General features: G+C 43.2%; 1 protein-coding gene across 1 annotated transcript in view; it reads left to right on the top strand.

Moving 5' to 3' along the window:
• Positions 1-22,655, top strand: part of gria4a (glutamate receptor, ionotropic, AMPA 4a) — a 102,380-nt gene that overhangs the window by 53,334 nt on the left and 26,391 nt on the right. The window contains exons 8-13 of the mRNA XM_056441687.1: positions 1,173-1,340; positions 3,073-3,177; positions 4,607-4,717; positions 11,813-12,019; positions 12,974-13,189; positions 15,606-15,766. Of these exons, the coding sequence (XP_056297662.1) occupies positions 1,173-1,340; positions 3,073-3,177; positions 4,607-4,717; positions 11,813-12,019; positions 12,974-13,189; positions 15,606-15,766 (968 nt within the window). The remainder of the gene's footprint in view (positions 1-1,172; positions 1,341-3,072; positions 3,178-4,606; positions 4,718-11,812; positions 12,020-12,973; positions 13,190-15,605; positions 15,767-22,655) is intronic.

Here is a 22,655-nt window from a genome sequence, read left to right as displayed (position 1 = left end):
TTGTTGTTGTTTTTCCTCTTTCGGTTTGGAGTCTATAATCACCGTACGTCAGCTCACGCCTAAAGGCTTCTTTAGTTTCAAAGCGGCGAGATGAAAGGAGGATGACATGTCGGGGCCGTGTGCCGGATGCAAATAGAGGAACGTCAGTGAGAGAATAGAGTAGCTGCAGAGTCTCTCAGCTCCTCGCCTCCTCCTCCTCCTCCTCCTCCGTGATGTGACGGCGGCCCGCTGTGTGTTTGACTGCCTCCGTGTGAGCGCCGCCGGGTGGCCGGCTGCTGCTGAGCACTGGCTGTAATGAATCTGTCGGCATCAGCGCTACGGCCCGGGGTTTCACCGGAGGAGAGATAACAGCTCCTCGCAGCCTTTCATAGCTCCTTGTAGCCTTTCAATAACTCCTCGTAGCCTTGCATAGCTCCTCGCAGCCTTTCATAGCTCCTTGTAGCCTTTTTGAAGCTCCTCGCAGCCTTTCAATAACTCCTCGTAGCCTTGCATAGCTCCTCGCAGCCTTTCATAGCTCCTTGCAGCCTTTCACCTTTCCTAACGTTGAGGCTTTTGTAATTCACTGAAGGTTCAGATCCAACGAAATCATTTAACCTTCATCTCAAAACAAACCTGCTTACTTACTTACCTTACATACTTACTTATTTTACTTACTTACTTCACTTACTTACTTTACATACTTTAGTCACTTTAATTACTTGTTTACTTACTTCCTTTACTTTACTTACTTCCTTTACTTACTTTACTTTCTTTTTTACTTAGTTCCTTTACTTACTTTACTTACTTTTTTACTTACTTCCTTTACTTCCTTTACTTTACTTACTTCCTTTACTTCCTTTACTTACTTACTTTATTTACTTATTTGGAGTTCATCACTGAAAATATATATTTTTTTGAATGCATCCACAAATACATTGACATTCTTAGACTGTATTGTTGTTTTGTATTGTCAGTTTTATTTTTCTGTCCCACTTCATCAACATTATGATCTAAGTCAATGTTTTTTGGGTGTAAAAACAAATCAGGACAATATTCATGATTTAGTAATTTTATGAGAAAAGTTGAATGTTGCGCAATTCTCTAGAAACAGAAACTCTGAATCCTGAAGTCTTTAGTTTAAACAAGTAACAACGATGACGTGTATCCTCTGTTGTTCCTCCTCCGCCCTCCAGTACACCTCGTCTCTGACGTACGACGGCGTCCTCGTGATGTCCGAGGCCTTCCGCACCCTCCGGCGTCAGAAAATTGATATCAGTCGCCGTGGCAACGCCGGCGACTGCCTGGCCAATCCGGCGGCTCCCTGGAACCAAGGGATAGATATGGAGCGGGCGCTCAAACAGGTCGGCACACAGCTTCTTATGGACCGGTTGAAAAATGCTTCGATGTTCATAAACATGAACAAAAGAAAAACAAATTATTGTTCCACACACACTTATATTGCTGTTCTTGTGGGGACATTGTAATGACCTGTATTTGTCAGCCCACACTGACGTTAACCTTATTTAACTGTTTCTGTTATTTTTAGAGGAAAAAACTAACTTGCTAAAAACATGCTGATATTTATGTGTTTTGTATTATTTTTCCACACACACTTAACACACACACTTGTATTGCTGTTCTTGTGGGGACATTGTAATGACCTGTATTTGTCGGCCCACACTAACGTTAACCTTATTTAACTGTTTCTGTTATTTTTAGAGGAAAAAACTAACTTGCTAAAAACATGCTGATATTTATGTGTTTTGTATTATTTTTCCACACACTTAACACACACACTTGTATTGCTGTTCTTGTGGGGACATTGTAATGACCTGTATTTGTCAGCCCACACTAACGTTAACCTTATTTAACTGTTTCTGTTATTTTTAGAGGAAAAAACTAACTTGCTAAAAACATGCTGATATTTATGTGTTTTGTATTATTTTTCCACAAACACTTAACACACACACTTGTATTGCTGTTGTTGTGGGGACATTGTAATGACCTGTATTTGTCAACCCACACTAACGTTAACCTTATTTAACTGTTTCTGTTATTTTTAGAGGAAAAAACTAACTTGCTAAAAACATGCTGATATTTATGTGTTTTGTATTATTTTTCCACACACACTTAACACACACACTTGTATTGCTGTTGTTGTGGGGACATTGTAATGACCTGTATTTGTCAGCCCACACTAACGTTAACCTTATTTAACTGTTTCTGTTATTTTTAGAGGAAAAAACTAACTTGCTAAAAACATGCTGATATTTATGTGTTTTGTATTATTTTTCCACACACACTTAACACACACACTTGTATTGCTGTTCTTGTGGGGACATTGTAATGACCTGTATTTGTCAGCCCACACTAACCGTAACCTTATTTCACTGTTGCTATTGTTCTTAAAAGGAAAAAAACCACCTTGTTGAATACATATGATTAAGTTAGAAGACTTAAATATTCTATTTCTTAAATACACATATTCTCCATTGTTCCTCCGATCGCCAATCAATAATTAACGCTCTATATTGCAGTTTTTATTTTTCCCCACACTGGATTCAGATTGCATAGCTAAGCACACGGGATAGTAATGATATGATGCATGCATTCCAGCGTTGTAATATTAGTATTATAAATTATTATATTATTGTTATTCTTGTGGGGACATTGTGATGTCCTGTATTTGTCAACCCACATTAACCGTGACCTTATTTCATTGTTTCTATTATTTTTAGAGGAAAAAAACAACCTTGCTAAAAACACTTGATTGGGTTATAATACTTAAATATTTCATCAAATCAAACTCGATGTTGGATACGTCTCACTGTCACCATTTTTTCTGCGATCGCCATTCAATAATTAACTCTCTATATTGCAGTTTTTTGTATTTTTGGTGGGCTCAGATAGCATAGCTATGATTCATGCATTCCAGCGTAGTAATATCATTATTATAAATGCATATTGCTCCAGGAGTGTTTTCCACCAGTAACTTTGTCTGTTACCAAATCGCCTCGACTAAACATCTGAAGGATTTTAACGGTGTTGTTTTGATTCCTCTCCAGTTCTTACTGTGTTTGTCGTTGTATGCAGGTGCGTATTCAGGGCCTGACTGGAAACATTCAGTTCGACCACTACGGCCGGAGGGTCAACTACACCATGGACGTGTTCGAGCTGAAGAGCTACGGCCCGCGCAAGGTAGGCGGTCCTCATGGCTGACGGGAAATATACCACAAAATCTACCTATTACATTCACGTTGTGTCTTTTCTGTGTGTTTCTGAAAAGCAACGTCCAAATAACTGCATGTAAAATGAAAGGAAAACTTTAATCACCACTGAAAGGACATCTGTTTATGGATAATAACTGTATTTTGTAATCTGCATATTTACTTTGTTATCCACCCCGATTGTTAATTGTCTGTCCTCATGGCTGAGAATAATAAACAACACTTTGATGGGAAATATACCACAAATCAACTTATTAGTTGGAATGCTTCAGAACTATTGTTTAATAAACTTCTTCCGTACGTATTTTGGACCCTTTCTACTCCTTCATATATTAAGCTACAGAAACTGTTCAAATATTAAAATATTCAGCTCCTTTTGCTCATGATTGCTATGAATTTTCATATTTCTAACTCTTCAACTGTTCATATTATAAATGCTTTATGGTTATTAATTTGAATGCGATCACAATGGAGAAAGTCTTCAACTTTAAAAGCTTCTAAGATCTTCATACTTTCAGCTAATTCAATCATTTAATTTTTCAAATATTGAAAGAACTTTCAGCTATTACTGTATATTTTCAGATATTTTTTATCTTTCCACATTATCAAATGATTAATTTTGTTATGGATTAAATAATGAATGGGTTCCTCTGGAGCAAAGCTTCAAATCCGCTGAAACTTTTTCAACTTTAAAAGCTTAGTATGTCTTCATACTTTCAGCTAAAGACACCATTTTACCTTTAAAATGTTGATACAATTGTTAGGTATAACATTATGATTCAGCTTTTTTTGATTGCTCTTATAGTTATTTAACTGTCCCCGTTCCAACGCATTTTCTGCATTAACTTTTTGTCACTTCCGTGTTTCTGAAGAGCGACGTCTAAATAACGGCACGTACAACGAAAGGAAAGTTCACTTTGATCACTGAAAGGATAATAACTGTAGTTTTTAATCTGCACATTTACTTTTTTTACCCATCGCGATTGTTAATCGTTTAAACAAAACATGCATTTACTGCGTAATTATTCCCAGAGTTCTTAAACAATAACTGTCTCGCTGCAGTTATGAATGCTTTCATACGCTGAACCGTCACAGCGTGAGTTTAATAGTTCTTCATCGCGTGTACTGGGGAGCAGCTCCCAGTCATAAACCTCTACAGTGACATAAATAAGGAGTTTGAACATAACCCTTATTTGTAACAACAAGGCTTCGGTTGCAACTTCTCAGAAAAAATACATCTAGCGCCCATAATAATAATAATAAAGAAATAAGATTGTGTTCCAGCTGCTCAATCGTTCCTCTGACGGCGATGTCCTGCCTCTCCATATCTCTCCATGTCTTCTAGGGTACCAATGGGAAATCATTCTCTATCCATATAAATATCTATATTTCTCCCTCAGATCGGCTACTGGAACGACATCGACAAGCTGGTGCTGGTCCAGAGCGAAAGCGGTCCGTCCAACGACAGCACGTCGATGGAGAACCTCACGGTCGTCGTGACAACCATCATGGTGACGTACCCTCGGGCCGCTTCTGCTTCCACTTTTTAAGATATTTTCAGATAATGTGCGTGTCCTTTAACGGACAAAACCAATCGCACAACTTCATTTCAACAAAAACAAACTCGCACCAGCTCACGTGCGAAGGTTCATGCTTCGGACGAAGAGGGATTAGTGCAACTGTAAAGGTCAAATAAGGTGATAAATAACCAGGTACCCAGAATGAATGTGGTTAATCAGCACCAGAGGATAACCATCATGTGTATTACGGGCATGGCTTCTGTACTGGTGTGTTTCCAAAAACCCCAAAAAGTGTTGCGAGACACTTTTAAAGATGATTAACAGTCTAAAAAAAAAAATCTTCTAATAGTTACCTGATGAATTTCAATGTGTGGACGTAATGTTCCCATGTGCTCCACGTAAAAAGGTTCATGTTTAGGAAGAAGTGCAAATCCTGGCAAACTCAGCACTTTACTCAGCACTTTACTTTATTTTCCCCTGTATATTTAGTATTTAGTCTTTTAGTTTTGTGTTTTGTGTTTTATATTTATTCTCATTGATGCTCTGATGTGCTGCTGTGATTTTTGAAATGTCCCCACTGTGGGACAAATAAAGGAATATCATATCATATCATAAATATGAAGGTCAAATAAGGTGATTAATAGCCGATATTAGAGGTGATAAATAGGTAGCAGGTACAGATCATGAATGTGTTTAATCAGCACTAGATAATAACATCATGTGTTTTACGGCTTTGCTTCTGTACTGGTGTGCTTCCAAAAACATGAAATAGTGTTTTGCGAGACGCTTTTAAAGATGATTGACAATCTATTAAAAACTGTTGTTCTAATAGTTGCCTGATGAATTACAAGATGTGGACATAATGTTGAGTCCAAGTAATAAAGACCGGCTGCAGCAGGATGAGCTGTACTAGTGGAAGAGAGCCAGGTGGGAGAGGGAGAGGGAGAGAGGGGGAGGGGGAGTGGCACTTATCCAGCTGGAAGATTACATTAACGTCTCATTAGTAGGCAAATCTAAAACTGACCTCAGATCCCCGTTTAGAAGTGACCTCCGCCGGTCCTGTAATTACTCCTCCTTCCTCACATGGAGGGGGGTGGCTAATCGCTGGATCCTCTGCAGACATTTGATTTTTCACTTTGTATGTCCTGTAAATGCAATCAGTCTAAATCAATCAGGCGTGCAAAACAATGCAAGTGAACTCCGACGAGTTCAGGCCCCGAAATATAAAACGAGTCACGGGCGCTCGGGCTCCGGCGACTCTCGGCACTTCGTCTCGAGCCGCTTCGTGTGAGCGGAATGTCTCAAGTCGTACTGCAGAGACAAGGGGTGGTAACGGGGTGGAAGTGTGCCCCCGGTGGCCGGGAGTGGAACTGCAGGACGGGAGTTCAGACACATGAATTCAGCTGCACTGAATGTCCCCAGAGACGCTCACTGCAGCGCGTGGGACCTTTGACCTTTTGACCTTTGGTCCAAGAAAAACAAATATACATACGTATGAACTAAACACACACACAGACATACAGACACACACACACAGACACACACACACACCGACACACAGACATACAGACACACACACACAGAAACAGACATACAGACACACACACAACACGCATACAGAGATAGACACACAGACACACAGACACACAGACAACCAGACATAGAGACACACACACAACACGCATACAAAGATAGACACACAGACACACAGACACACGCACACACACAGACGTGCACAGATAGACACAGACAGAAAGACACACACACACAGACACACACACACACACCCTCGGGGGGAGGCAGAGGTCACAGTATATATTTATTTTTAGTTTTTAAATGGTGTTTTTTTCTTTCTTATAAATTATTCTTTCGTTTTGCATTCAAACAAAAACACGCCCCCACCTGCAGGAGACACGCCCCCACCTGCATGAACCATTCCTTCTGTTCCTCATCCACTTTTATTTAATTTTCGGAGGCGAGAGACACACGGACTCGTGTGTTTCGCCGCCTCTCGCCTCGGGATGTGATCCTCCTCCATCTTCATCTTCATCTTTCTGCTCCGTCACTCTGTGAAACTCCTCCGTCACGCTCACTCGCTTTCCCTCCGCCGCCTTTCAGTTCCACCGAGAGCTCCGAGAGGAAGAGGAGGAAGTTAACACAGACGCACAAGAGACACACACACACACACACACACACAGGGCACGGAGACAATAGATGTGGCGTTGTGATGGAGACAATAGAAATGCTTTATTAAAGTAGACAATAGGGATTCATTGTTACGCCTCGTGGTCACTGACGACTTGACGACTTATTGTTGACGCTTTTTAATTTCTCCTTATTGTACGAAGCTTTAGGGATTTAAAGTGTTTTTTGGCTTTGATATAATTTTACAAGATAAATGATTTTCTGACTTCTAATGGATACATTTGAATTTAATTAAATATCTTATGATGAATTATTACCAAAAAAAGTTACATTGTTCTCCAATCGTGTTTTTTATGAATTAAATAATCTTCATTTCCCACACGGCTCCTCGTCAGGATGCTCGTAGATTCAAGATTCAGATTCAGATTCAAGATTTCTATCAATATTATGAATAACATTATAATAAGGAAGAAAAAATATGAAACATAAAATAATAAACTACAGAAGGTGGTAATGTAAGAACAAGAGAGTTTAATACAGTTTTAAATTACAAATAGTAATAAAAGTCACATAGAGCTGAAAAGGGTTATGTGTCATTAGAGAGTTACATTATTCATGTGATACATATATATATATATATATATATAAGTAGGTTAAATTACATAAACAGATGACAAAAATTAGACTTTTTTTGAAAAATATTGGGTTTGGAAACATCCCAAAACGTCTTAATTCAAAAAGTTGAGTAGAAGCTGTTTAATTATTAGTCAGACAAAGTTTGTTTTTTGGATAAGATAATCAAGATAATCATATTCATATATATTTGTCCGTTTTTCTTCTTGCTCCGCCTGTTCTGATTGGCTGCTGTGAGGCTGACTGGCCTCTGGGCCAATGAATATATATATATATATAATGAATGAACTATGTCTGACTTGTTTACAATCTGAATGAATGACCGTTCGACTTCTTTAAAGTCTCGGCGGTTAGAAACTGTTTAAACTAAAAGAGCAGCCTGGAGGCTTCTGATTGGCTCCCAGAGTCATGGAGGCTTCTGATTGGCTCCCAGAGTCATGGAGGCTTCTGATTGGCTCACAGAGTCCTGGAGGCTTCTGATTGGCTCCCAGAGTCCTGGCTGCCTCCAGTGGGAGGAGCTTCATGTCTTATCAGCTGCGACCGTTTGCTTCTCCAAAGCTGCTCGCCCTCTTTTCTTCCCCTCTTCATGTCTGTCTGTTCAGTCTTTCTTTTGTCTTGCTTTCCTCCTCTTCGTCATACTCCTCTTCCTCTATCTCTCCCTCACACTCCTCCTTCTGTCCCTGTGCGCCTCCTCTTCTCACTGCAGATACGTTTACACTCTGATGCTCCTTCATCTCCTCCTATGTAGAGCAGCGACACGTCTCTCTCTCTCTAACATCTCTCTCTTTCTAACATCACCTCTCTCTCTCTCTCTTTCTAACATCTCTCTCTCTCTCTAACATCACCTCTCTCTCTCTCTCTCTCTAACATCTCTCTCTCTCTAACATCTCTCTCTCTCTAACATCTCTCTCTCTAACATCTCTCTCTCTAACATCTCTCTCTCTAACATCTCTCTCTCTCTAACATCTCTCTCTCTCTAACATCTCTCTCTCTCTCTAACATCTCTCTCTCTCTCTCTTTCTAACATCACCTCTCTCTCTTTCTAACATCACCTCTCTCTCTCTTTCTAACATCACCTCTCTCTCTTTCTAACATCACCTCTCTCTCTCTCTCTCTCTAACATCACCTCTCTCTCTCTCCCTCTCTCTCCGTGTGTTTCCTCTCTCTTGTACATGTCTTCCCCTCACAGCATTTGAGTCATGTGGAGGTCCCAGTGGAGGCTTGTGAAGTCAGACTGAGGCGTAGAAGATATAAAAATATCGACACCACTTTATAGAATAAAAACAGCTCTTTATTTTTATTTATTTTTAAACCAGTTGAGTCACATTGAGATAAAAAACTCTAAACCTTTTTTTAAGGTTCTTTGAGACACCTTTATGGGTTCTTTGAAGAACTCTTTAAGGAAATGGTTCTTTAAAGAACCCTGGATTGAAATGTTATTTGAGGAACCATATATGGGGCCTCAAAGAACCATTTTTTGATGGTTCTTTGAGAACCCTTCATATATTTTGTGAAGAACTCTCTAAGGAAATGCTTCTTTAAAGAACCCTGGTTTGAAAGGTTATTTGAGGAACCATATATGGGGCCTTAAGAACCATTTTTGTAAAGGTTCTTTGAGACACCTTCAGAGGTTCTTTATGGAACTCTTTAATGGAAATGGTTCTTTCAAGAACCCTGGTTTGAAAGGTTCTTCATGGAACCATATATGGTCCTCCTATGGCATCACTCTGAAGAACCGTGGTTCTGTGGATCTCAACAAACCCAAACAGCCGAGTTTGAAACACGGAGATGAAAACGCCTCAGAGTCTCACCGTGATGATGAAACTCTGACCTCATCACCAGCTCCGTGGTTTTTCTGGTGCAATATGTTTTTCTTCTCTGTTTATTTCGCAGCTCTCACTTTGAGCAATATGTCATAATAATAATAATAATAATTTAGACTTCTATAGCGCTTTTCTAGTACACAAAGACGCTTAAATATGTGGTTCCCTCCATAATTCAATATTCCTTGCGTTTAACGTCTCTAAATAAATGATTGACATCATTTTTTTGTTTCATATTTCATGACTTTTCCTAATTTATTGGGGACAACAAGGGAAACATAAAATTCACATGATGTCATGTTTTCACTGTCCTGAACACAACTTTAATTTGACCCCAGGCTGTTTTTCACCGTGTAAAACATAAGAAATATCAACTTTTTTACACATGTTGGTTTTGGTTTTGTATTTTTTATTTTATTTAAAAGGCTATTTAGGTCGTCAACAAACAAACAAACATAAAGTACCTGACACTTAAACTTAGGAAACAATATGAATTTTCTGGAGGTTTAAATTGCTGGGGTCCATTTGACCCTTTCAATGTTTAACATCTCTAAAAATAATTATTGACATCATTTATTTTGCTTCATATTTCATGACTTTTCCTAATTTATTGGGGACAACTGCGAAAACATAAAATGAACATGATATGTTTTCACTGTCCTGAACACAACTTGTACGCATCGGTCAATTTGACCCCAGGCGGTTTTTCACTGTGTCAAACATATAAGAACTAGAATGGGCACTCGGTAGAGCGCATACCTTCGCATATCACAAGATTGGGCATTGAATTATGAACATTTTGGCATTAGTTGCATGCCAATTGGACAAAAATGTATCGTGCTATGGTAAAAAAAGAGTTTGACCTTTCCATGACCTTGACCTTTGACCCGATTGATCCCAAAATCTAATCAAATGGTCCCCGGATAATAACCAATCATCCCACCAAATTTCATGCGATTCAAGAACATTTTGACCTGTTCATGACCTTTGACCTTGACCTTTGACCCGATCGATCCCAAAATCTAATCAACTGGTCCCCGGATAATAAACAATCATCCCACCAAATTTCATGCGATTCGGTTCAATACTTTTTGAGTTCTGCGAAAGATTGTGACCTGTTCATGACCTTTGACCTTTGACCTTTGACCCGATCGATCCCAAAATCTCATCAACTGGTCCCCGGATAATAAACAATCATCCCACCAAATTTCATGCGATTCGGTTCAATACTTTTTGAGTTTTGCGAATAACACGCATACAAATAAATAAATAATAAATAAATAAATAAATAAATACACGGCGATCAAAACATAACCTTCCGGCATTTTCAATGCGAAGGTAAATATCAACTTTTTACCTCAAAGGTCATGAACAGGTCAAAATCTTTCGCAGAACTCAAAAAGTATTGAACCGAATCGCATGAAATTTTGTGGGATGATTGTTTATTATCCGGGGACCAGTTGATTAGATTTTGGGATCGATCGGTCAAAGGTCAAGGTCAAAGGTCATGAACAGGTAAAATCTTCTTGAATCACATGGAATTTGGTGGGATGATTGGTTATTATCCGGGGACCATTTGATTAGATTTTGGGATCAATCGGGTCAAAGGTCAAGGTCAAGGTCATGGAAAGGTCAAAATCTTTTTTTTACCATAGCACGATACATTTTTGTCCAATTGGCATGCAACTAATGCCAAAATGTTCATAATTCAATGCCCAATCTTGTGATATGCGAAGGTATGCGCTCTACCGAGTGCCCGTTCTAGTTTACTTATTTAATAGTCCGTGTTGAAGTCCCTCCCCCTCCGGTGTTTTAGGAGAGTTCCTAGTTCCCTCTGGACCCCCTGGTTGAAGCCCCTCCCCCTCCGGTGTTTTAGGAGGGTTCATAGTTCCCCCTCGACCCCCGTGTTGAAGCCCCTCCCCCTCCTGTGTGTAGGATTGTTCTTAGTTCCCTCTGGACCCCGTGTTGAAGCCCCTCCCCCTCCTGTGTGTTTTAGGAGGGTTCATAGTTCCCCCTCGACCCCTGTGTTGAAGCCCCTCCTCCTCCGGTGTGTTTTAGGATTGTTCTTAGTTCCCCCTGGACCCCGTGTTGAAGCCCCTCCCCCTCCTGTGTGTTTTAGGAGGGTTCATAGTTCCCCCTCGACCCCTGTGTTGAAGCCCCTCCTCCTCCGGTGTGTTTTAGGATTGTTCTTAGTTCCCCCTGGACCCCGTGTTGAAGCCCCTCCCCCTCCTGTGTGTTTTAGGAGGGTTCATAGTTCCCCCTCGACCCCCGTGTTGAAGCCCCTCCCCCTCCGGTGTGTTTTAGGATTGTTCTTAGTTCCCTCTGGACCCCGTGTTGAAGCCCCTCCCCCTCCGGTGTGTGTTAGGAGGGTTCCTAGTTCCCTCTGGACCCCGTGTTGAAGCCCCTCCCCCTCCCGTGTTTTAGGAGGGTTCCTAGTTCCCTCTGGATCCCGTGTTGAAGCCCCTCCCCCTGTGCTTGTGTGTAGGAGGGTCCCTACGTGATGCTCAAGAAGAACTGGGAGCTGTACAAGGGCAACGACCAGTTCGAGGGCTACTGCGTGGACCTGGCCTCCGAGATCGCCAAGCACATCGGCATCAAGTACAAGATCTCCATCGTCCCGGACGGGAAGTACGGGGCCCGGGACCCCGAGACCAAGATCTGGAACGGCATGGTGGGGGAGCTGGTGTACGGGGTGAGCCGGGATGAGGTCATGTTGTTGTTGTTGTTGTTGTTTACGATCACTTCAGTTAAATGTTCAGGACAAGATCTCAAGATGGGGCCTTCAAGGACATGCAGGCAGTAAAATGCATTACGCAATAGTAGTGCAATGAAGAAGAGGAAGAAGAAGAATAAGAGGTAGAAGAAGAAGTAGCATGAAGAAGAAGCATGAAGAAGAAGATGGAGAAGAAGAAGCATGCAAAAGAAGAGAATGAGGAAGAAGAAGAGGTAGAAGTGTGCTCTTGCTATAGTGAACAAGAAGATGAAGATGAAGAAGAGGAAGATGAAGATAAAGAAGAGGAAGAAGAAGAAGATAAAGAAGAAGAAGATGAAGATAAAGAAGAGGAAGAAGAAGAAGAAGACGCTCTTAGGGGCTGCATTCCATTTAGTGTAAGAATCTCTCAGTGAGCTGGATGGAGGTGTGTTGTCGAATCTTCTATAGAGAGTGTGTGTGTGTGTGTGTGTGTGTGTGTGTGTGTGTGTGTGTGTGTGTGTGTGTGTGTGTGTGTGTGTGTGTGTGTGAGCATGCACACACACACACACACGTGTCCTTGCAGACTAATGTGTCCTCCGTCAGCGGATGAATTCCTTCTCTGTCACTCTGGTTTCTTCCGTCTCTCTCAACGTCTTCCCCTCCCCCGCAGGACCTCAACCCCTCTCTCTCTCTCTCTAGCTCTCTCATTCTCTTGCTTTTCTCTCCTATTTCTTCCTGCTCTCCTTCTCTCTCCTTCCTTCTCTTTCCTTCCTGCTCTCCTTCCTGCTCTCCTTCCTCCTCTCCTCCCTCTCCTCGCTGCACATTAAAGAATGCTAAATTATATATATATATATATATATATATATATATAATTTTTTAATTATTTTTTTGTAAATGAAAAAAAAAATATGAGGTCACTAAGCCCCCCGCCGGTTGTCCCCGTGTCCCGTGCAGAAGGCGGAGATCGCGGTGGCGCCGCTGACCATCACGCTGGTGCGGGAGGAGGTGATCGACTTCTCCAAGCCCTTCATGTCGCTGGGCATCAGCATCATGATCAAGAAGCCGCAGAAGTCCAAACCCGGCGTGTTCTCCTTCCTCGACCCGCTGGCCTATGAGATCTGGATGTGCATCGTGTTCGCCTACATCGGGGTCAGCGTGGTGCTGTTCCTGGTGAGCCACAGCCAGCAGGCGGGGCTTATAGGGGCGGGGCTTAGAGGGGCGGGGCTTATCTCCGTAGAAACAGTTCTCAACTCCTTCACCATGAAGAACTCACCACTAGTTCTGCTTCAGACTTGTTGAACATCTAACGCCCTCGTGTCTGGGTTCATTACATTAATATATATATTTATATAAATTTCTCTCTTTATTTATATATATATATATATTGCTCTCTCTTTTTATATATATATATATATATATCTTTATATAAATCTCTCTATATATACATAGATATATACATATATGTGTATATATTTGTATGTGTGTATATATACATATATTTCTCTCTCTATTTATATATATTTATATATAACTATATATATATATTCTTTTTTATTATATATATATATTTCTCTCTATTTATATATATTTATATATAACTATATATATATATATGTTTTATATATATATATATTTCTCTCTCTATTTATATATATTCATATATAACTATATATATTTTTTTATAGATATATATACAGGACTGTCTCAGAAAATTAGAATATTGTGATAAAGTTCTTTATTTTCTGTAATGCAATTAAAAAAACAAAAATGTCATTCATTCTGGATTCATTACAAATCAACTGAAATATTGCAAGCCTTTTATTCTTTTAATATTGCTGATTATGGCTTACAGCTTAAGAAAACTCTAAAATCCTATCTCATAAAATTTTAATATTTCCTCAGACCAAGTAAAAAAAAAGATTTATAACAGCTGAGTGTTTGTCAAGGCTCAGGAAACCCTTGCAGGTGTTTCGAGTTAATTAGACAATTCAAGTGATTTGTTTAATACCCTACTAGTATACTTTTTCATGATATTCTAATATTTAGAGATAGGATATTTTAGTTTTCTTAAGCTGTAAGCCATAATCAGCAATATTAAAAGAATAAAAGGCTTGCAATATTTCAGTTGATTTGTAATGAATCCAGAATGCATGACATTTTTGTTTTTTTAATTGCATTACAGAAAATAAAGAACTTCATCACAATATTCTAATTTTCTGAGACAGTCCTGTATATATACATTTATATTGCTCTTTCTATTTATATATATGTTTATATATATTTCTCTCTCCATTTATATATTATTATTATTATATTATATATATATATATATATATACGTGTGTATATATTTATATATATATATATACGTGAGTGGAAGAGGTTTAAGAAAATGATAATCCAGTTTCTGGACTCTGACCATCACTCTTACAGGAAAACATTTTCTGCTGAGCAGAAGTCGTTCTGGTCAACTGGGAGATTATTGATGCACTTTATCTAATGTGTGCATTGTGTCCTCAGTGGATGTTTCTGGGAGGACACGGTGTGGATGCATCAAACATTATTATTACAACCCTTCAGTACATTATGTAATGTAATAACTGTTGGAGTGCGTTGCCCTTACCTCCTCTGAACAGAAACACAACCACAAGAAATGCAAATAATTAATTTGAGAGATGCAAGTTTACGTATCAAGATGAGGTCGGCGTCACGACACGACACCGGATCGTCTGCTTATAGACGGAGGCGTGTTGTGGCTTCCAGAAAAGTCTGTTTTTGTGTTTATGTGTTATTTACAACCTTTGAATAAATTAGATAAAGTAATAACTGTTCAAGTGCGTTGCTATAACCTCCTCAACTGCAAACTGTTGAAGAAAGGTTCATAAAGACGTCTCATCTGGACAGAAATACAGTCACAGACTCAGCCGTGTGCAGAAACACGGATAAATAATATGAGTTATGCAAGTTTGCGTGTGTCGAGATGAGGTCGGCGTCTCTCGACGACACCAGATCGTCTGCATAGAGACGGAGGCGTGTGTGTCTGTTTTTGTGCGTATGCGTTAAAGATTATTGACAACCCTTCGATAAACGAAATAAAGTAATAACTGTTCAAGTGCGTTGCCTTAACCTCCTCGACTCGATCCATCTGCGTAGAAATACAACCACAGACTAAGCCGTGTGCAAGAAACACTGATAATTACCTTCGCATTCGAGAATGCGGAAGGTTGTGTTTTGATCGCTGTGTATTTATTTATTTATTTGTATGTGTGTTATTTGCATAACTCAAAAGGTATTAAACCGAATCGCATGAAATTTGGTGGGATGATTGGTTATTATCCGGGGAGCATTTGATTAGATTTTGGGATCGATCGGGTCAAAGGTCAAGGTCAAGGTCATGAAAAGGTCATGCGAAGGTATGCGCTCTACCGAGTGCCCGTTCTAGTTCATTTAAGTTATGTAAGTTTGCGTGTGTCGAGATGAGGTCGGCGTCTCTACACGACAGCGTGTCGTCTGCATAGAGACGGAGATGTGTGTGTTTCTAACAGACCCCCCCCCCCCCCCCGCCCTGTGTGTGTGTGTGCGTCCAGGTGAGTCGCTTCAGTCCGTACGAGTGGCACGCCGAGGAGCCGGAGGAGGGCACGGCGGAGCTCGGCCCGACCGACCAGCCGCCCAACGAGTTCGGCATCTTCAACTCGCTGTGGTTCTCCCTGGGGGCCTTCATGCAGCAGGGCTGCGACATCTCACCACGGTGAGGGGGGGGGGGGGTTGCACGTGAGGCCGTGTTCATAAGAGAGGGTGTGTGTGTGTGTGTGTGTGTGTGTGTGTGTGTGTGTGTGTGTGTGTGTGTGTGTGTGTGTGTGTGTGTGTGTGTGTGTGTGTGTGTGTGTGTGTGTGTGTGTGTGTGATAGAGTGCTGTCGTGTTTATGCTGTGGCGGCGGCGTCGTTAGCTCTATTTTAGGCGGGCTTCAGTTTCTAAGCTCTAGTTTCTCACGTTTTGTATAACTCTAACACGCTACATGTGTGTGTTCTGGTTCGTATGATCCTTTAAATCACAATCCAACAGCCTCTCATCAAAAGTAACCATGTAACGCCCGGGCACTAGGACCTGGGGGAGGCTGCTGCGCTGGCTTCCTCACGCTGACAAGTAACGTCTCTCTACGACAGCCAATCAGGAGAATCTCTCTCTCTCTCTCTCTATCACTCTCTATCACTCTCTCTCAGTCTCTACCACTCTCTCTCACTCTACCACTCTCTCTCTCTCTCTATCAGTCTCTATCACTCTCTCTCTCTCTCTATCAGTCTCTATCACTCTCTCTCTCTCTCTATCAGTCTCTACCACTCTCTCTCACTCTACCACTCTCTCTCTCTCTCTATCACTCTCTACCACTCTCTACCACTCTCTATCAGTCTCTACCACTCTCTCTCACTCTACCACTCTCTCTCTCTCTCTATCACTCTCTATCACTCTCTCTCTCTCTCTATCAGTCTCTACCACTCTCTCTCACTCTACCACCTCTCTCACTCCACCACTCTCTCTCTCTATCACTCTCTCTCCACATCCACTCTCTCTCTCTATCACCCACTCTCTCTCTCTATCACCTCACTCTGTCTCTATCACTCTCTCTCACTCTACCACTCTCTATCTCTCTCTCTCTCTCTCTCTCTCTATCACTCTCTACCACTCTCTCTCACCTCTCACCACTCTCTCTCTCCATCACTCTCTATCACTCTCTCTCAGTCTCTACCACTCTCTCCATCACTCTCATCACTCTCTCTCTCTCTATCACTCTCTACCACTCTCTCTCTCTCTCTCTCTCTCACTCTCTACCACTCTCTCTCTCTCACTCTACCACTCTCTATCTCTCACTCTCTCTCTCTCTCTCTCTCACTCTCTACCACTCTCTCTCTATCACTCTCTCTCACTCTACCACTCTCTCTCTCTCTCTATCAGTCTCTATCACTCTCTCTCTCTCTCTATCAGTCTCTATCACTCTCTCTCTCTATCAGTCTCACCACTCTCTCTCACCCACCACCTCTCTCTCTCTATCACTCTCACCACTCTCACCACTCCATCAGTCTCTACCACCTCTCTCACCCACCACTCTCTCTCTCTATCACTCTCTCTCTCTCTCTATCAGTCTCTACCACTCTCTCTCACTCTACCACTCTCTCTCTCTCTCTATATCACTCTCTACCACTCTCTCTCTATCACTCTCTCTCACTCTACCACTCTCTCTCTCTCTCTATCACTCTCTATCACTCTCTCTCTCTCTCTCTATCACTCTCTCTCTCTCTATCACTCTCTATCACTCTCTTATCACCACAATCCCTTAACAGAAAGATGGCGCGGCTGTGTCCAGTCGCCGTCGCGGCAGCTCCGCGGAGATTGTGCGCTCTTTTAGTTTTTGTGTTTATTTTTAATATTTTCTTTGCCACAAACACATCGGCACTAACAACATACGACCGCAGCACACTTTTGGACATAAACTTTTGCGCAAAACAAGGGTTTTTGTCCACTTTTTCCATCGATCCAGCGTGGCCGGCAGAGATCGTACGAGCGAACCACAACAACAACAGTGGAGCCGCTACTACGGGGAGACGACGAAACATCGAGGGAAACGGAGCGGAATTCGGAACAGACTGAGAGTTCAAGCCCACCGTCCACCTTTGCCCAGCATCCTTCTTGCTAACGTCCAGTCTCTGGAAAATAAGATGGATGATTTTAGGGCAAGGATCAGATTCCAACGGGACATGCGGGATTGTAACATCTTTTGCCTGACGGAAACATGGCTGACCCCGCTGGTGCCGGATCGAGTCATATGCCCAACCGAGTCCTTCTCTGTTTTCCGTGCAGACAGAACGGAAGAGTCTGGTAAATCTAAGGGTGGAGGGGTTTGCTTCATGACAAACAACATGTGGTGTGACCCCAAGAACATTAAGACTCTTTCTCGTTCCTGCTCGCCGAACCTGGAACATCTGACGATCTCATGCCGTCCATTCTACCTTCCCGGGAGTTCAGCTCGGTCATCACCACAGCCGTCTACATTCCACCACAAGCGGACACCGACGTAGCACTATCGGACCTACATGATGTGTTATGTCGGCATCAGAACAAGTATCCCGACGCGCTGTGGTGGTGGCTGGGGACTTTAACAAGGCAAACCTAAAAAGTCATGCCGAACTTTCACCAGCACATTACGTGTGCTACCAGAGGAAAGAACGTTGGACCACTGCTATACGCCATTCAAGAGAGGCTACAAGGCTGTCTCTCTCCTCCGTTAGGAAATCAGACCATGCCGCCATTTTTCTGCTTCCGGAGTATAAACAAAGGATCGCAAGGAAGCGGTAGTGACGAGGAACGAATGCGGTGGTCTGACCAATCAGAGGCTGAGCTACAGGACGCTCTGAGTATCGTCGACTGGGACATGATCCAATCCAGTTCCAGTGACGTCAGCGAGTTTATGGAAGTAGCAATGAGCCTCATAGCAACGCTAACGGACACCATCGTCCCCACGGTAAAAGTTAGGGTCTTTCCTAACCAAAAGCCGTGGGTTGATAGATCCATCCGTGAATCTGTGAACGCCCGTACTGCTGCCTATAACTCCGGTCTTGTATCCGGCAACATGGACGAGTACAAGGCAGCGGTCTATGGACTGAGGAGGGCGGTGAAGGACGCCAAAAGGAGGTACCGAGACAGAGTGGAATCACAGATGGAGCAGCGCAACACCAGGCGCCTATGGCAGGGGCTACGGACTATCACAAACTACCAGAGCAGACCCCGCGCAATGGTGAGTGCCGACGCATCCCTAGCGGACGACCTGAACTCATTTTATGCACGGTTTGAGGCTAGCAACAACAGCGCTAGCTCGCCGCTAACAACAACACCGTTAAGCGTAGCCGAGGTGAGTTCTACCGCTGGGGATGAACACACACTCTCTGTGACCGAGCACAGTGTGAGGAGGGCTCTGTTGAGGGTGAACACCAGGAAAGCTGCAGGTCCAGATGGCATATCTGGGCGAGTACTGAAGACCTGTGCTAACCAGCTAGCTCCAGTGTTCACCACAATATTCAACCTCTCCTGGCTGAGTCCGTGGTCCCCGCCTGCTTCAAGAGATCCACTATTGTCCCTGTGCCCAAGAATGCTTCTCCAGCATGTATGAATGACTACCGACCGGTGGCCCTCACCTCGGTGGTCATGAAATGCTGAGAGGCTGATAAAGGACTACATCTGCGCCTTCCTCCCTTCCTCCATGGACCCGCTGCAGTTTGCTTATCGCCCAAACAGATCCACGGATGATGCTGTCTCCCAGGTACTGCACACCACACTCTCTCATCTGGACAGCCAGAGGGGGGGCTATGTGAGACTGCTGTTCATTGATTATAGTTCAGCTTTCAACACCATAGTCCCCTCCAGACTGGCCGGCAAGCTGATTGAGCTGGGACTGAACACCCCTGTGTGCTTGGATCCTGGACTTCCTGACCGCCAGGCCACAGGTGGTCAGGGTGGGCAGACACACCTCCAAATCCCTCACCCTGAACACAGGATCCCAAGGGTTGCGTCCGCAGCGCCCTACTGTACTCCCTGTACACACATGACTGTGTGGCCAGGTTCAGCTCAACACCATCATCAAGTTTGCGGATGACACAGTGGTGGTGGGCCTGATCTCCGACAACGACGAGAAGGCCTACCTGGAGGAAGTTGCTGATCTGTCACTCTGGTGCCAGGACAACAGCCTCATCATGAATGTCACCAAAACTAAGGAGCTGATTGTGGACTTTAGGAGGGTACAACAACAGAGGACGTACTCACCACTGGGGATTAACGGGACTACTGTGGAGAGGGTGAGCGGGTATAAATACCTGGGAGTCCACATCACCGAGGATCTGACATGGTCAACAAACACAGACACTCTGGTGAGAAAGGCAAGGCAGCGCCTCTACCACCTCAGGCAGCTGAGGAAATTTAAAGTTTCCCAGAGGATCCTTCAGTCCTTCTACTCTGGAGCTGTAGAGAGCGTCCTGACAGGAAGCATCACAGCCTGGTTTGGCAACTGCTCCGCTCAGGACAGGAAGGCTCTGCAGAGAGTAGTGCGTTCGGCTGAGCGCACTATTGGAACTACACTCCCACCCTGCAGGACTTGTACACCAGGAGGTGCAGAACCAGAGCCGGCAGGATCATGAAGGATCCTCACCACCCCAACAACAGACTGTTTCAGCTGCTGCGGTCAGGCAGGCGCCTCCGTAGTCACGCTGCAAGAACAGAGAGACTGAGACGGAGTTTCTTTCCTCAGGCCATCAGGACTGTGAACTCCGACCTCACCAGGACCCCCACATAGACCCACACAACTGCCCCTCTTAGGCACACACACACACACACACACACTTACTGTAAATATTGTGTTGTTTTTTATTTGTAAATAGTGTGTACTTGTTGCCCTTGCACATTCCTGCTGAGCATTGCCACTTTCATTTCACTGCACACCCTGTGTGTGTATGTGACAAATAAAACATCTTGAATCTTGAATCTTGAATCTCTCAGTCTCTAACACTCTCTCTCACTCTACCACTCTCTCTCTCTCTCTATCACTCTCTATCACTCTCTCTCAGTCTCTACCACTCTCTCTCACTCTACCACTCTCTCTCTCTCTCTATCAGTCTCTATCACTCTCTCTCTCTATCAGTCTCTATCACTCTCTCTCTCTCTCTATCAGTCTCTACCACTCTCTCTCACTCTACCACTCTCTCTCTCTCTCTCTCTCACCTCACCACTCTCTATCAGTCTCTACCACTCTCTCACTCTACCACTCTCTCTCTCTCATCACTCTCTATCACTCTCTCTCTCCCCATCAGTCTCTACCACTCTCTCTCACTCTACCACTCTCTCTCTCTATCACCTCACTCCTCTCACCTCTCTCTCTACCACTCTCTCTCTCTCACTCTACCACTCTCTATCTCTCACTCTCTCTCTCTCTCTCTATCAGTCTCTACCACTCTCTCTCACTCTACCACTCTCTCTCTCTCTCTATATCACTCTCTACCACTCTCTCTCTATCACTCTCTCTCACTCTATCTCTCTCTCTCTCTCTCTCTATCAGTCTCTACCACTCTCTCTCACTCTCTCTCTCTCTATATCCTCTACCACCTCTCTCTCTCTCTCTCTCTCACTCACCTCTCTCTCTATCATCACCTCTCTCTCTCTCTCTCTCTATCACTCTCTCTCTCTCTATCACTCTCTATCACTCTCTCTCAGTCTCTAACACTCTCTCTCACTCTACCACTCTCTCTCTCTCTCTCTCTCTCTCTCTCTCTCTCACTCTCTACCACTCTCTCTCTCTCTCCACTCTCCTCTCTCCTCTCTCTCACCTCTCTCACCTCTCTCTCTCTACCACTCTCTCTCTCTCTCTCTCTCTCACTCTCTACCACTCTCTCTCTCTCTCTCTCTCTCTCTACCACTCTCCATCACTCTCTCTCTCTTTCTTTTCTATCTGTGGCGTGTTGCAGGATCTTGAAGACGTGAAAGAAACGCACACGGACATAAAAATGGAAACACCTGCACACAGTGCAGCGGTCATGTCCATATGGGGGTGGTGGGGGGGGTGGGGGGCTGGGGGGGCTGGCGATGCATTTTTAAAGCGACGCCCGAGTCCGGCTGTATTTTTAGAATATTTATAAGAATGTGGCATTGTTTTCCATTCTTGATAAGCTGAGAATGCAGTTGAGTGAAACATTCATGGCCGTCGTCCTCGAGACCTTCAGGGAGCGAATAAAAGAGAGGGAGAGATGGAGAGAACGAGGGATGGACGACGAGAGCTGGAGAGGAGGAGGAGGAGGAGGAAGGTGAAGAAGGTGTGAGCGGAGGAGCAAAGTGAGTGTGAAAGGAAAATAAATAATGATGAGAACAGGAAGTGAAGGTGTGAGGAGCCAACGGAGATCCTCCATCTTGTTGTTGTTGTTGTTGTTGTTACAACACAAACAAACATGTTGTTACAACTCAGGAAAACACGAGCTGCATCACCGCCTGGACAGGAAGTGTCTTCTTCTTCTTCTCCCTATTATTATTCTTCTCCACCTCCTCCTCCTCTTCCTCTTCCTTCTTCTACTTTCTTCTCCTCCTCATCCTCTTCATTCTACTTTTTTCTTCTTCTTCTCGCTCTTCTTCGCCCTGTTATTCTTCTTCTTCTCCCTCTTCTTCTTCTTCTTCTTCTTCTCCCTCTTCTCCTCTCATCTATCTCTTTCACACTTTCTCTTTTCCTTCCTCCCCCGCTCCCCGACACCTGTCTCTTCCTCTTCCTCCTCTTCCTCCTCCTCCTCTCTATCCTGTGACTGACAGGCCAATTCTATCCCCCAACACACACACACCAAATAGAAAACACTCACACCAGCTGCGCACACACAGACACACACTAAATGCACACACACACAAAACAGACACACACTAAATGCACACACACAGACACACACACACTAAATGCACACGAACACACACACACAGACACACACTAAATGCACACACACAGACACACACACAAACACTAAATGCACACGAACACACACACAAACACTAAATGCACACGAACACACACACACACACACAGACACACAAACACTAAATGCACACGAACACACACACAAACACT

This window comes from Pseudoliparis swirei, chromosome 20, assembly GCF_029220125.1.
Source record: "Pseudoliparis swirei isolate HS2019 ecotype Mariana Trench chromosome 20, NWPU_hadal_v1, whole genome shotgun sequence".
Lineage (NCBI taxonomy): Eukaryota > Metazoa > Chordata > Actinopteri > Perciformes > Liparidae > Pseudoliparis > Pseudoliparis swirei.
Note: the sequence above shows the minus strand (reverse complement) of the source record. Positions and strands in the feature narration are given on the sequence as shown.